This window comes from Clytia hemisphaerica, unplaced genomic scaffold (genome assembly GCF_902728285.1).
Source record: "Clytia hemisphaerica strain Z4C2 unplaced genomic scaffold, Clytia hemisphaerica genome assembly, whole genome shotgun sequence".
Lineage (NCBI taxonomy): Eukaryota > Metazoa > Cnidaria > Hydrozoa > Leptothecata > Clytiidae > Clytia > Clytia hemisphaerica.
Genome location: NW_027103595.1, coordinates 1,845,125 through 1,859,215, shown reverse-complemented (window position 1 = coordinate 1,859,215; position 14,091 = coordinate 1,845,125). Strand labels below are relative to the sequence as shown.

Genomic DNA, 14,091 nt, shown 5'->3' with positions numbered 1-14,091 from the left:
TTGATTCAGCATCTCCAGTCAAACAAAATAGTACAAAATAAGATTTGTCTGTTTTGTTTATATCGCTCAAAAAAACTTTACGAGCTTCCCGTGGACACGCTTCAGTTTAAAACCAGGACCAGTTTACTAGCAAATATTTCCACCCTAAGTATATTTATAACTATGTTTTCATACCAAATAAGACATTTAATATTTATATGAATTTATAACAGTCAGGGAAATCCCTCAATTGCGGTAGTAATTTCTTACTGCAATTGCGGTATAAACGTCACTTTTAAATTTTTCATATACCGCAATTGCAGTATATTCAAGAAACAGAATTCAAGATTCAAGGAGAAAACAGGCAATTTTTGTACATAATTAATGATATCTTTTTAACGCACAGACAAAATATTTTTTCCGTAGATCAGATTCTTTTAATAAAGAAAAGCTATCTTCTCGTACGATTTTTTACAGTCGATGTTTGTTTATCTTTGTCGACCAGCACTATATGTAGCTGTTATAAGCCTTTGTGGGCTAATCACGAATGAAAACTACCGCAATTGCAGTATACCGCAATTGAGGGATTTCCCTGACTGTATAACATTCATATATTTAATATACTGTAATTAAGTAAGAGAAACCAAGTTTTTCTCAAAGAAAATGTTTAAAAAAATCAGTCCTGAAATTACACGCCTGTTTAAATCATGTTTTCAAAAATTGGCCCGAGTGTAGCCCGTGCGTGGCCCGCGTGTGGCCCGAACACGTCCCGAATTCTCGGGCCACGCACGGGCCATACTCGGGCTTTACGCGAATTCCAATAAAAGTTTTGGCCCGAGAATTCTCGGGCCATGTCGAGGGTCGTAACTGGTCCTGGTTTAAAACTTTGAAGCGTGGTCCACGAGGAGCTTGTTAAGTTTATTTAGCAACATGAACTGGATGAAACGCGACGAAATAAATTAAAATGAACATTTTCACACATTTTCAACGTCATTTTCACGTTTTAATTTCATTATGACTGGACAAGCTGGATTAATCAATGGAATCTTCTGACACAGGCACAAAGGTATAGGTTGAACAGTTTACGTCTTAAGTCGTAGCCCGAACGTGGCCCGAATGATTCGGGTCAAGTTCGGGCAAAAAGAATTGATAGGGTCTCTCGGCCCGAACATGGCCCGAAGAGGCCCGAGAATTCTCGGGCCATGTTGAGGTTCGTTGTCGGGCTCTATAGGATATTGATAATTGGTACGGCACGGATGGATGAAGGATCAATAAAGGATCGATAAATTACTTATTGATTCCGATAAAGGATCGAGTAGGGATCGATACCAGATCGATACTCAAGAATTTTTTGGTCAGGATCATTTATCGATTTAGTGTGGTTGTGTTACAAAAATACAGGCTGTTTGTAGGAAAAAAATATGATCTAGCTGAAACCTTCTCCAGACCTTCTCTATAGGATGCTTATATCTCAGGAAAAATTCCCCTAAAATCCCACTGGCGGAACATCCCTTTTTTGGGACATTTCTATTTTCCCCATGCAAAACCCTAAGGGCGAAATATTTTGAAAATTTCAAACTTATTTCCAGACAATATTATGTATACCATTCGGAAGCTCTCGAAAATCTATATAGAAGACTTTTTAACGGTTATAGCTGATTTCCTTACCTAACTCGAGATATTTTTCAAAAAAATTGCCTAGGGAAAAAAGAAATGTCCCCAAAAAGGGATGTTCCACCAGTGGGATTTTAGGGGAATTTTTCCTGAGGCGTAACCATCCTATAGAGAAGGTCTGGAGAAAGTTTCAGCTAGATCTTATCATTTTCCCGTAAATTATGCTAAACGACCCCACTAATTACTTATCGATCTTACATCGATCCAATCAAATTATCGATTGTAAAATTATATCTATTACTTATTGATCTTATCGATCCAATCAAACAATCGATTCTAAAAATATATCGATCCAATTGATATCAATCTCTATTCGATCTGAAAAATATATTGGTAGCGACAAAAGCAGATTTTTCCGGGTACTTTGGCGGATAATAAGGACTTTCCAAATTTCCATTTAGGGCCGGCTAAACGGGGGGGAGGGGAGCGGGGGACCATGGCCCCCACTTTTTTACTAAGAAAAAAAAACCAACCAACCATGGTGGCGTCTCCTTAGACACTTACTATTTGGCCCCTCCACTTTCAAAATTGATTCGCCGGCCCTGCCATTGGGTGAGAATACACCTTTCCCTTAATTCAAAGTTCTCAGAAATGGTCCGGGAAAATGTGCGCTCCACTGTTGTGTATAAAATTGTTTGGGAGGTAAAAAATGTGTTTTTGCCTGCGAGGGGTTAGGGAAAGTGGGATTTCAGCCTCTAACTTTTGACAGCGATCTTCTTTTGCAAAAATATTTTCAGGGTGGTATAATATCATGAATAGATTGAACATACTTAAATTTGATGGAATTTTGTTCGACAGAACTTAAGAAAAGCCAAAAAAAAAAACTTTCCGTAAGGGAATGCAGGCAAAAACGGGTTTGTTTACCTCCAGAGACCAAACGGTGGAGACATCAAAATAATGCGCGCGCATTAGTTTTACGAATTACTGGAAAGGTGTATTTCGTTATCTGATATTTCGATGGTGGATTGGTGGCCGCCAACGCTACAGCTCTAATAGATAGGAGTGGGCCAATTTCCCATCGGAGAGGAATGATAATCGGCCTTTGATGTGCCGCATCCCCAGTCAGGTTCAACTAGACTATTTAACTAGTCGACTAATTCACGCTCAACCCCATGGTTTCTCGTTGGGATACAAGATTATAACATTCTTAGCCGTCCCGCCTGAGAAAGTAACTTTTTTGACTTCAAACTTAATAGGAATACACCAATCGATAAAAATAATCCAAGCGGTGCCCCTAATCTGGACAGATTCTCTTACGGGGTCCCATATGGTCTTTACTTTAGAGAGAATACGTGCCATGTGCGGAAAATTAGAATCTGTTCAGAGATTACTCTTGATCAGGCTATCGTTAACTGCAATAGACGGACAAATGGTCATTGTAACGAGTATTCGATAAATTCTAATTGGATGTATACAGATTTATTTTGCGTCAGCAAAAATTTCCCAGTTTGCAGAGTACAGTATGGCAAGGCTGCACTTGAGGAAAAATTTCGGAGAAAACAAGTTCTGTGCACTGGAATAACACACCTGATAAATTTTGGTCCAGACAAGGTGCACCTATACCTCGAAAATTCGCCCAAAAGGCAAAAAAAAGAATTATAATATTATACGCCTGCACTTGAGCTTGAGGAAAAAATAGCTGAAACTCTGCTGCAAGTCTGAACTTGCACCTGAAAACCTCAAAATTTTGCACCTACACTTTACTTTTTCCGAGTTGTGCACTCGATCTCCATCAAACGTGCCACACTCTGCAAACTGGAAAATTTCTGGGTTCCTCCGTTTTACCTGCGCATTGACTATTTAAAAACTATATTACTTACTTGTGTTACTTGTGTAGGTAAGATTTTTGGTGAACCAAGCTTCTGTTATCAATCTGTTGAGGGAAAAAGAATCTCAGCAGATATTTTTCATGTCAAGTATCGAATTATTATTAGTATTAGTTATTAGTCATTATCAAAAAGTCTATATAAAAACACTCAACACACTTTTCCTTTGTAAAAAGGGGTCGGTTTTTGGAAAATTCCTGAAAAATTCCTCCTGAGCAGAAAAATATCAAAATGAATATCAAAACAATCAAATTTATTTGGAATGATCAAAATTAATCATTTTGACAAACTGAAAACATTCAACCACCAAATTAATGATTTATTTAATGAAATACTTCAAAGTGTAAATAACCTTACTCAAAATAAACAATAACTTGTAATTGAAATAATGATGTGACAATGAATGAATATTAATGTTAGATTTAACAAGAGTAGTCTTATTGCGAGGCTAGAAAAAAGTGTTTACAGACTCATGCACTCAGAGTCAGTTCTAAAAGGTTAAAAATATTTATCAACCAAAATGCTTTAGTATAAACACCAATTTTTACGATCCCTTCGAGATGAAACCACATTTCAAGCCTTTGCATTTTTGTCGTCTTACTTCAATCACGTAAACTTATTTGAAAAATAAAATAGTACACATTTTTAATTATATCCAGCTACAGCAATATATCGGACGGAGGATCGAGACAAAAATACCATTAGATGCTAGAAATTTCCAACATGTTTCGGCCAGGGCCGTTTTCAAGGTATATTTCTAGCTAAAAAAATTCAGTTTTTTTAACAAAAAAAAAATTTTTTTTGACGTCAAATAAACGCTTTTTTGTGACGTATATTTATGAGCCGTCTGTAAGTGATCTGGAAAAAATGGACGTGTAAACACAGACTTAAGGCGCTATCAAATTGAGTTCTTGGTTTAAACCCTTGGGTTTTAAGGTTTTTAGTTTGTTGATCCAAAAGTTCTCTCGTGATAGAATGGTGTTTTTCAGCTGGCAAATAACCATTACCGTTGGTGTTATCTGAAAAAATAGATCCTTAGCTTTTCAAAATGGGTTTACTTTTTACTTAAGCTTTAGCGGTTCAGATTTTATGACATTTTCCGCGAAACCTCCATTTTCATGAAAAAAACAGCGGCAGCAGCGCGCGCTGTTTTTAAAAACAGCGGTGTCTAAAGGTTAACAAATAGCAAAAAATATAATACATGTCGATTGTTGAATGAGGTGGGGTTGGGCTGGTAAGAGATTTCCAGTGGGGGTAACCCTATGTAGGTGGGGTTGACCTTTTTCAAGTGGGGGTTGGATGCTGCCCACTATGACTGTCAATAAACTGCCATCAAATTGCAAACCTTACTGATGAAATTGAATTTAAAAAAGCAATAGATAATAATGCAAACATTCCCAGCAGGGATTTAAAGAACTTGAAGATTAAAAAGGGCGAACTTATTTTTTTTTCAGTTGACACCCATCTTAAAGTACTAAATTACTATTTGATTGCATGTATAGAACATGTGGTGATAATATTTTGAAAAACTAAAAAAAAGAGCAAAAACAAATACTTTCACTTTCCACTTTATAAAAAAAAACAGGCAAAAACTTTTTCTTCATGATTCGAAAATGACACACAACGCGAAATATTTCATTAAGTCAAATGCGCGAAATAAAATTCTCGCGAAATAATAAAGATTTTCTGACCGCGAAAATTTTTGACATTAAAGTAGATTCAAAAATAACTGTTTTACAATGAATGTAGCTATAAAAATAACTGTTTTACAAGGATACAAGGAATGTAGCTATAAAAATAATTGTTTTACAAGGAATGTAGCTATAAAAATAACTTTATCTGGTGCAGGCGATTGCAACAGCAATTCTTTTTGCAAACGAGTCTTTTCGAGCCAGATTCCATTGGTAAATGAAAAATTGGACATAAAAGGTGAAATGCTCCTGTGTCATCAGTTTCCCTGATGTCTTGATGCACTGCAGAAAACTGTTAAACTGCTCGCAAATGGATGTGTTCAAGCCGTTGAATCCAAGCAATCTGTTTGACTTGAACACATCAGAACATTTATGTCCATATCCATGGAAGATATCGTGGAAAAAGCGGGTGTCTTGGAAGAAACCACTTTCCCTGTTCCTACCATACTCCTCCAATGAACAAGCAAAGTCATAAAAAATTTCATATGGTGCCTTTTTCAAGAAAGCGTATAGAGGCGCTGCAGCATCCTTTCGGCCTTCTGCGTGGGGAATTATATGATATCCGTAACAGTGCCCGTGTGCTGGGCAAAACCACAAAAACAAATAGGATCTGCCTTTGGCAGTTGGAAAAATCTTTGAACAAACGTCTTTGTCAGGAAGATCGTCAAAGTTGTCCAACCTTTTGTTGTCTTTGTCGGCGCTAAACTTTCTCGTTTCCCGAATCTGGTCCCCATCATGAAAATAGTACGCTCTCCCGTCTCTTAGATTATATTTCTTGACGAATCTTGGATCTTCAGGGGGAACGTCATCATCCATTATCTCTTTTCTTAGAAGAAAAAGATATCTCAGAAATTCAACTCCGTATGTTTTAGGTGCAGATCCTTTGGAGAGCGATGTTACGATGAACAGCCAATCACCGAGCTCAGGAAAGAAGAACTTTGAAGACCGATGGAATTCTTCTACAACTCGCCACAGATCACTGTTCTCTTCGATTGCATTCACCGACGCCAATAAAGTGTTCAAAGTTTCAAATTGAGGTAGGTATCTTTTTGGAATTAGATTAATTAAACTTGTATCTTTGGTTAATATCACTATTAATTTACTCAATGATGTTCTTTCGAGAGTTGAGATATCACACTCAAAGAGTTTTTCTGTCACTAAACGCACCACAGGGATTTCTGATTTCATCAGTGTTTTTTTCGCTACTTCTAAATCTTCTTTACTGGCCTTGACTTTGCCACAAAAATGTCTTGAAATTAAATTTAGAGCCTCGTTGACGACTATTCTTGATTTACTGTTGCGGTTGTTAATGAAGGTTCGGTCATATCTCCTTCTTTTTGTAGGAAAAGAATCTCCGACAGGCTGCTCAATTGGCGTCACATTAATCTGTTTAAATGTAATTCCGATCTTTGTGGCATCGGCGGCCAGGTACTTTGGATCTGATCCACAACTCGGACATTTTTGAACAAAGTCCAGATCCATTGCTGAAGCCACTTGATCAGAGTGTTCCTGGACATAAATTCACATGGAGACTGGTAGTCTGTGTACCTATTTTTGACAACCTTGACAAACCCTGAAAATGTTTGTTTGTTTGCTGGTCATTACGCTGTCCACGAACTCCCAGCCTATTTCGTACCCGCAGGCAACTGTTGTGCTAGATCGAAACAAACTGTCTTCAGACCCGTCATAGTCCCGAAAGCAGCTGCCACCCATACACGCTCGCTCGTAAAGTCGACCTTTGGCTGCACCCATGGTAGAGTAAACGATAGTTTCCCCGCGAGGCATTATATGACCGTCTGGATTCTCTTCGTTGTACCATCCACCCTAAATAAACAAGATAAAACTTGTTATGAAATGTTAGAATGACTTTCATGGAAGTGGATATGATATGACTGCGCTTATAAAAAATGGTATCACGCAATAGGCTGTCGACACAACAATTGGTTCTTTTGCATTAAAATAAAATCAAATCAGTTAACTTTTAATCCACAAGATTTTCATAGATTTTATAACTAACTTTGATTTGATTACATTGACATTGGAAAAACGTAAATTAAGCTTACCTCACATCCACAATTACCATTCTTTGATGGAATGAGTTTGATTTCCTGACCAAGTAAAATTTGTATTGCCCGCCTTTTGATGTTTTCTTGATAAATTTCGTCCCTCTTATCGCTGACGCGCCAAACGCTTGGAGCTTTCTCATGGAATTTCCATCGACCAGTATCTTCGTCGAACACCTTTTCCCACTAAAATGAGATGGAATAACGACTTAGAATGTTATGTTACACTAGTGAACTGTTATCAGATAGAATAACATCTTACTTTGGCTGCGTCATCGTCTATTCAGATTCCTTTTGTTAAAAGTGATTATTGGTCGTAAAAACAGTTTCTCAAAATCTGAAGCATGGATAAAAACCTCTTCATAAAGGGTATATTTTCACTACATTTTGTCTCAGTTCAGAAAGATTTCATTTTAAAAAATGTTTGATATTTACAAATCTATTTCAGCTTACAATCTGAAATTTTAGGAGTTGATATTCTGTGCTTTCATCAATTTTCACTTCAAAAACTATAATCTGGATTCCAATCTACATGGAAGGAATGACTAATTTAGGTGAAAACTTGACAGCTAGATTTCTTTCCTAAGGAGTGCGTTTTCAAATAGTTTTCACCACTGATGAATTTATGAAAGTAGCTGATTTCGAATACATAATTTTTATTTTTACTGATGAGACCGATGTGCCCTAAATTTCCATTTGAAAATAATCAAATTATGTTCTGATCAAGAATGTGAAAATATGTAATTAATATACGATAGCAACAAAGAAATTATTATTACACGCGTATAATAGAATTCCCATTGCAGCTAAGGGACCCCTTATAGACACGCTTCATTTTGAGGAAAAAAGCTTGTATTTATTCTATCTGATGATAGTTCTATGGTTACACTATGATAGTGTGTGGATTAGACACCCAGATCTGGTTATTTTGTTATTTTTATCAGTTGTACATATTGTGTTTTTTTTTTATCATATTCAGCCCTTTATTTGACCTTAGTGTATTTTGTAATTAAGATTTAAAGTTTGTAAAGCGAGCAGTACCTCAATAGGTTCAGCGTCGGATACAAAATCATCACATTCCATGTCGTTGTCGTTGTTGTTTTCATTTTCATTTTCATTTTCATCTTCGTCCTGCACACCTTCTGTGAACCTCAGGGTGGTCACATCAAAAGAACTCCTTAGAAACTCAAGGTGTGGGCAAAGGTTATCAGATTTTTGGAACGTATCCAAGTACCGCTCCTTGGAAATTTTTGAACGGCAATAGGAGTTGTGACACGTTATTGTGTTGTGTCCCTTTTTATTCCTGCAAATCGTAATCAGTTCCGCCTCATTGTTTTCGATTACTACAGCGAACCTGAAAACGTTTATTTTTCCAGGTAGCTGTAGGATTGGCATATTAACGGATTCCTCTGCCTTGGAAATTGAATCTGCATTAAAATAATGTCTCCCTATTGAAGTTTCCTCAAGTTCATTCGGCACGAAATTCATGGGTTTGAGGACGAGTAAATCTTCTGCGAGCCGAGAATGACAGCATTTCAAGCCTCGAAAACCCACTGAACCGTTTACATCTTCTTCGTTTACTGTGGACTGCAGGAGGTCGAACACTGCGCAGGAGCAAGTGATGATTGGACCTGTCGTCGTTCCTTTGATTGTCACGTGCACAAAATCTTTATCCTAAAGTAAAAAAGATTAGAAATAAAAGACAACTCTTCCCTGCATGGTCTAATGGTATCGGATTCCCATAGAGTAGTTAAGCCCAAGAAATAAAAACGAAATACACAAAAATCCATTCGAAGTCCCTTGGGCTTATTTTGATGGAAAATGAAAACAAAAACAAAAAACAAAAAAATATATATGGTCAGAGTACTGCCGATAAGATTTTTAAAGAGATAGAGACCCTAGGCTGTAACAGGGAGAGCAGATACATGGAATAATGAAGTCATGTTTCTGAAGGTATAGAAGTCATAAAAAAAATTTTTTAGAGTGAAATTTTTTCTAATATTCATAATTTGATGTAACAGATAATATATTTTTATGATTTATAACTCATTATCTTCTTGGATTATTGAGATTTTTTAAGATAATGTTTTCGAATAGTTATGTCATGAATTTTAAGGATTATCTGTTGTTTTTGTTAGATTGAAGAGCTTATAGGAGGTCATCAGTTGACTCAGATCTACTCAAATGAAGTTTTCGGCCCTTTAATTCAATAACTTCTTGTAGATCAGCGGGCCATGTAGTATCAGTATTATCCAAGATACTACATCCTCAAGCTCAGCAGTTTTTTTAAAATAGCGCTGATTAATTAGTTTCATAAATTATTTTAATTACTCTATTTTGTTGATTGAATGTAAGTCCTTAATTGGGGTAATATAGAATAAAGATATTTTTACCTTCTGCCATTTTTTCAATATTGATGTCCTTCTTCTTCTACAGCAATTTTCAAAAAGGATGATGTTTAGTTTCATGCCAGCATTTAGCACGTTTACAAAGGTCGTCTGTGGTCCTTGTAATTCTATTGTTTGATGTTTTAGGAAGACGTAATGTTTCGTTTTAGCTATTCTTTGATGTTTTAGGAAGATGTAATGTTTTGTTTTAGCTATTCTTATTGGTTCCCTGTAGTTTGATTGGCAATTGCCGAAGTTGTCAATCTCCCGATTGTGGTTGATTGGCTGTTTGTTTTTGAAAGTATGTTGCGATATTTGATTGACAGGGCGATTTTTCTAGCTCGCAGAGAGCTTTTTTTGGTTCTCAGTGTTGCTAACTTTTTAGTAACTATTACCAATAAGTTAATTATCAATCATCCTTATTAAAACTTTATAGGGCTGTACAAGCAGTTAATAATGAAATTAGATAACCAGGACAGGGTGGCATAGTGGTAGGGAGAGCAGTCCAATAAACGAGACGGTATAGATCGAATAAACCACGTTGAGACAGGGGCGGTAAGGGTGGGAGTGGCGGGCAGGGTGGTGGCAGTTTTGACAAAAGGGCGAAACCCAAGCGAAAAGAAGAGGTGGAGAAAGTGAATAAGTATTCCCATTAATAGAGCCCATAAGAAATAAAAACGCACACCAAAAAAACGAAATACACAAAAATCCATTCGAAGTCCCTTGGGCTTATCGGCTTGGATTCCCATAAAAAGAGCCCAAGATTCTGCTCAGCACTGACTTACCTTAAATTCACCAGTCATCGGATCAATGTTGTTCATTAAAATTATTTGAAGAGATGGAGCCTTTAATACTCTCCAATTCAAGCAGCCTGATGAAAAAAGTTTTTCCACGTAATGCAGATAGAGTTTCTCGTCTTTGTTTTTCTGTGTTGCGATTGAAGAGATGTTTTTGGACAATTCTAAGACTTCCTCCTCGTCAATACCAAGGTGATTACAAATGTATGGAGTGTCAACGACGACTCTTTTCTTTTTGTCAAACACGCACTTTCTTCTCTTCGAAGGTGGGCCTTTGACATCAGAATCATTGTATAAATCAAGCATAACATGAAGGGCATTAATGATATTACTAGGTGTTGCGTTAAACACAACGGTATTTATAATTCTGTTTCTTGGCGAACTACACGGGTATTTCGTAGACGTGGAAAAGCGTTGAGCAAATTTAACTTGTTGTTCAGCAGGATCTTTGGCCAGCGACCAAAGATAATAATGATTGTTTGGTATCTCAGATAAAATGTCTAATTGCTCTTGTAGAGACAATGGACCCGTATAATTACTTTTCTGGAATATTGATTCCGCTTCTTCGGATGAATTTAAATTTTGGAGCTTATAAGCAACAAGACTTGCTTCCCAATCGATGCCTTGATCGAAGTCTCTCTGGCTCGACAAATACCTGAATAAGAAAAGATCGACACTTCATTATTCAAGATGTATTTTAAATGTTGTTGTTTCTTTGGTAAAACCATGAATCGTAAAACTACCGACAGGTTGTACGTTTTTTACGGTGCAAGTGAACCGAGAACTACGTAGATGACAAATTATGCAAAAATAAGTATGCCTACTATTTTTTCCCTTGCGCACTACAAATACAATGTGTCTACCCCTAAATAGGGCTCGCATTATATTTGCTTAGCTTTCTATTGTTCTTAATCAATAGAGATCATTGCTTAGTTACCAAAAACTTGTACCTTAAATGTACGTGTTGAAATATGTACCTTAAGTGGGTTAGTTTTTGTATGATTTCTTTCATTTTCCTAGGGGTTTTGGCCAAAACTCGGATTTTAAGTTATTCGCGAGGACTACATTTCTCCGAAATTGGGAAAATTAATCCACGCTAAATTTAATTCAATCTACTTTTATCAAAATTTATTTTTGCTTGTATTATACACAATCTTTCGACTTAATTATTCACTTTTTATGTACATGTTTTTTTATAAGCAAGTGTAAGCCCCTCGGTCAGGCTCGTGTATGCTTAAGTTCTCAAAGCATCCATGCATAGCTTATTATATCCTTAATCACCCCGAGCCAAGTTTTTAGTGAATTTTCAGAAATTTTGTAAAAGTTTGTTCAGATTTTGGGAGAGGTGGAATGTAGCTAGCCGTGGAATGTCTTATTTTTTACTTGACCTCTACCAAACCTTTTTCAACAGATATTTCAGACTGATATATAAGATTATGCTATGCTTAGGAATTCTGCAAATCTAAACCTTCATATGCTTATAAGCGTTATGCTTATTAAAAAAACATGTAACAAGGCTAAATGTTATCCCGTGTCTTGGAGCTTCTACTATTGATGCTCAAGGATCAAGGACAAGAAATACAAATCACAACAGTCAATTTGTAGGTTCAATCATCACACACCGGACACTATAGGTTTGATTAGGAATTTCAGGTAATTCACTTTACTGACTATCAATGGGGGAACGGTCTTATAAAACGGCTTCAGAATAAAACTTGAACGATTTTATTTTAAAGATTGATTCGTGGAAAATGCAGTCTTACGATATAAAAATATGCAAATTCGCTCCCTTATAGAAAATTTCTCTCTCTTTGACTTGCACTTTATAATACTTTGATGTGGATTTCAGGTCAAAAGCCAAAAATTCCCCAAAAATTTCGAAAACAGATGTCAGATATTTTGTTCATTCTATATTCTAAAAATTCTATTCGGCGAATATTCAGGAAATAGGGTATATCTTAAAGTGATACGGTCGAGAACTTCTCCGGCTTGACAAACAAGAATAGTTAAAATTGTTGGAATCGTGATAGGAAAAGGAAAGAATATAAACAACACGGAATAGTTTGCATTTCAATTTGAATGAATGTATTTCAAATAAATAAAAGGTACTGTTGAAGTACATCGTTCAAATAAGAAATTGAAGATATTTAACTGTAGAACTTACCAAAAACGTGATGTCTGTTGTGTAAAATGTCTCGTAGGTAACGTAAGGTGTCGTAATATGTCATGTGTCAAAGAAAAAAGTATAAAAAGCAAATTTTGTAACTGTCAAAAAACCTTGTAATCTGAAAAATACACTTATAAATCGTCCTATTAGATATGACATCAATAATATATGTCAAAAAACTTTTTTTAGCCTTTAAAACCTTATCTTCATAAAAGTAAAAGTTAGCCTGCTGTCCAAAAGATCATCATAGAGAATAACTGTTCGTATAATGGCGTTTTAGTTAGTAGCAGTCACTGTTTTGTACTGATACGAATATCTAATTTCTGATCTCCAGATGCGAGGTTAGAAAATACTGCTGGAGCAGAGCAGAGCAATATTGATGATGATTCCATAAACTAACTAACAAAAAACCTATGACAGACCAGAAAGCGGTTAATCGTATCAGGATATATCAGTAGTTGTAAATTATTTTTTAATATTTAATAAAAAATTGAATATGATTAATCAATAAAATTACCTGTTGTCGGAATCATTTGTTTTTGTAGTTGCCTTATCCACTAGTACGACACAGCCAATAGTTCGGATTTCACTCGAAGCCTCTAATTCTGATAATAAGGTTTTCAGACAGTTTACAACACTCGTCTTGTTATTCCTTAAATTGTTGGAATAATACCCACGCTGTCTTGAGGATCCTAAAAGAATCAAGTAAGTAACCGGCTCATGCATTATTCTTAATCCATCATGGTACTAGAACCAGTAATGCCCATTGTGTTAAAAAGAAATCATAAGACATTCTCGGGGATATTCTGCAAAGAACGAAACCCTCCCTCCCTTTATAAGTTTTTGAAATAAGTTTAAAAATGTTTTAGCTGCTAAAAGAAATTATTTTGATCTAAATAGTAAAAGAATTAAGTAAGAAGAAAATTATACCTTTAGTTTTTTTCAATTTCTTTCGTATCATATCTTTTCTTAGTCGGTCGTTCGCGACATCAGCAGCGTTAAACGATTTCAATGACAATGTCTTACATTCCAGTTTGTTGTTTATTAAAGCTTCGCCGTAACTTCTAAAACGAAAAACAATAAAGAAACAGAAGCATTACTACAAACATTTAGTAAAGAAGCTAAACCAATTCGATATTTGAACATAGTTGTACGGCTAATAGTTATTTCAATTTCATGGTTATTTTCTGATTTTATTTTTGTAATAAATATCATTAATACTACTTCAAGTAACTCCCTTCTTTTATAATCATAGATTTCGCTAGGGGTTTCCAAAAGAGGGATCAAAGTTACCTATAGTAGCCAGAGTAGGAGCCATGCTCAAGATAACGCGTGATTATAGTTTTTTCTTTGATTAACTCGAACGTGCAAGCAAAAAATAGTCCACCCGTTTCATCGCAGCTGGATAGGTTAAGAAGACTCTGCTCACACGACAACAAACTCAGATAGCTTTTGTGAGAAGCAGCTTCCAACTTCTCATCTATAGAGTGGATAAGATGCTTCTCTC

At 35.9% G+C, this 14,091-nt stretch overlaps 1 protein-coding gene across 1 annotated transcript; it reads right to left on the bottom strand.

Annotated features, from left to right (window-relative positions):
* Window positions 1-6,632: 6,632 nt before the first annotated feature.
* Window positions 6,633-14,091, bottom strand: LOC136801671 (uncharacterized). Its single transcript, XM_067058318.1, has 7 exons — window positions 13,878-14,091; window positions 13,515-13,648; window positions 13,102-13,276; window positions 10,406-11,072; window positions 8,275-8,907; window positions 7,234-7,419; window positions 6,633-6,994 (listed from the first exon to the last, which is right to left on the bottom strand). The coding sequence occupies exons 2-7, from the start codon at window positions 13,543-13,545 to the stop codon at window positions 6,719-6,721; spliced, it is 1,968 nt and encodes a 655-aa protein (XP_066914419.1). The 5' UTR covers window positions 13,546-13,648; window positions 13,878-14,091; the 3' UTR covers window positions 6,633-6,718.

Coding starts and splice junctions, on each gene's coding strand:
- LOC136801671 (XM_067058318.1), bottom strand. CDS start 13,545: ATGATACGAAAGAAATTGAAAAAAACTAAAG. Junction 8,908..10,405: donor CGATGACTGGTGAATTTAAG/GTAAGTCAGTGC, acceptor TTTTTACTTTAG/GATAAAGATTTTGTGCACGT. Junction 7,420..8,274: donor CCGACGCTGAACCTATTGAG/GTACTGCTCGCT, acceptor ATCTCATTTTAG/TGGGAAAAGGTGTTCGACGA.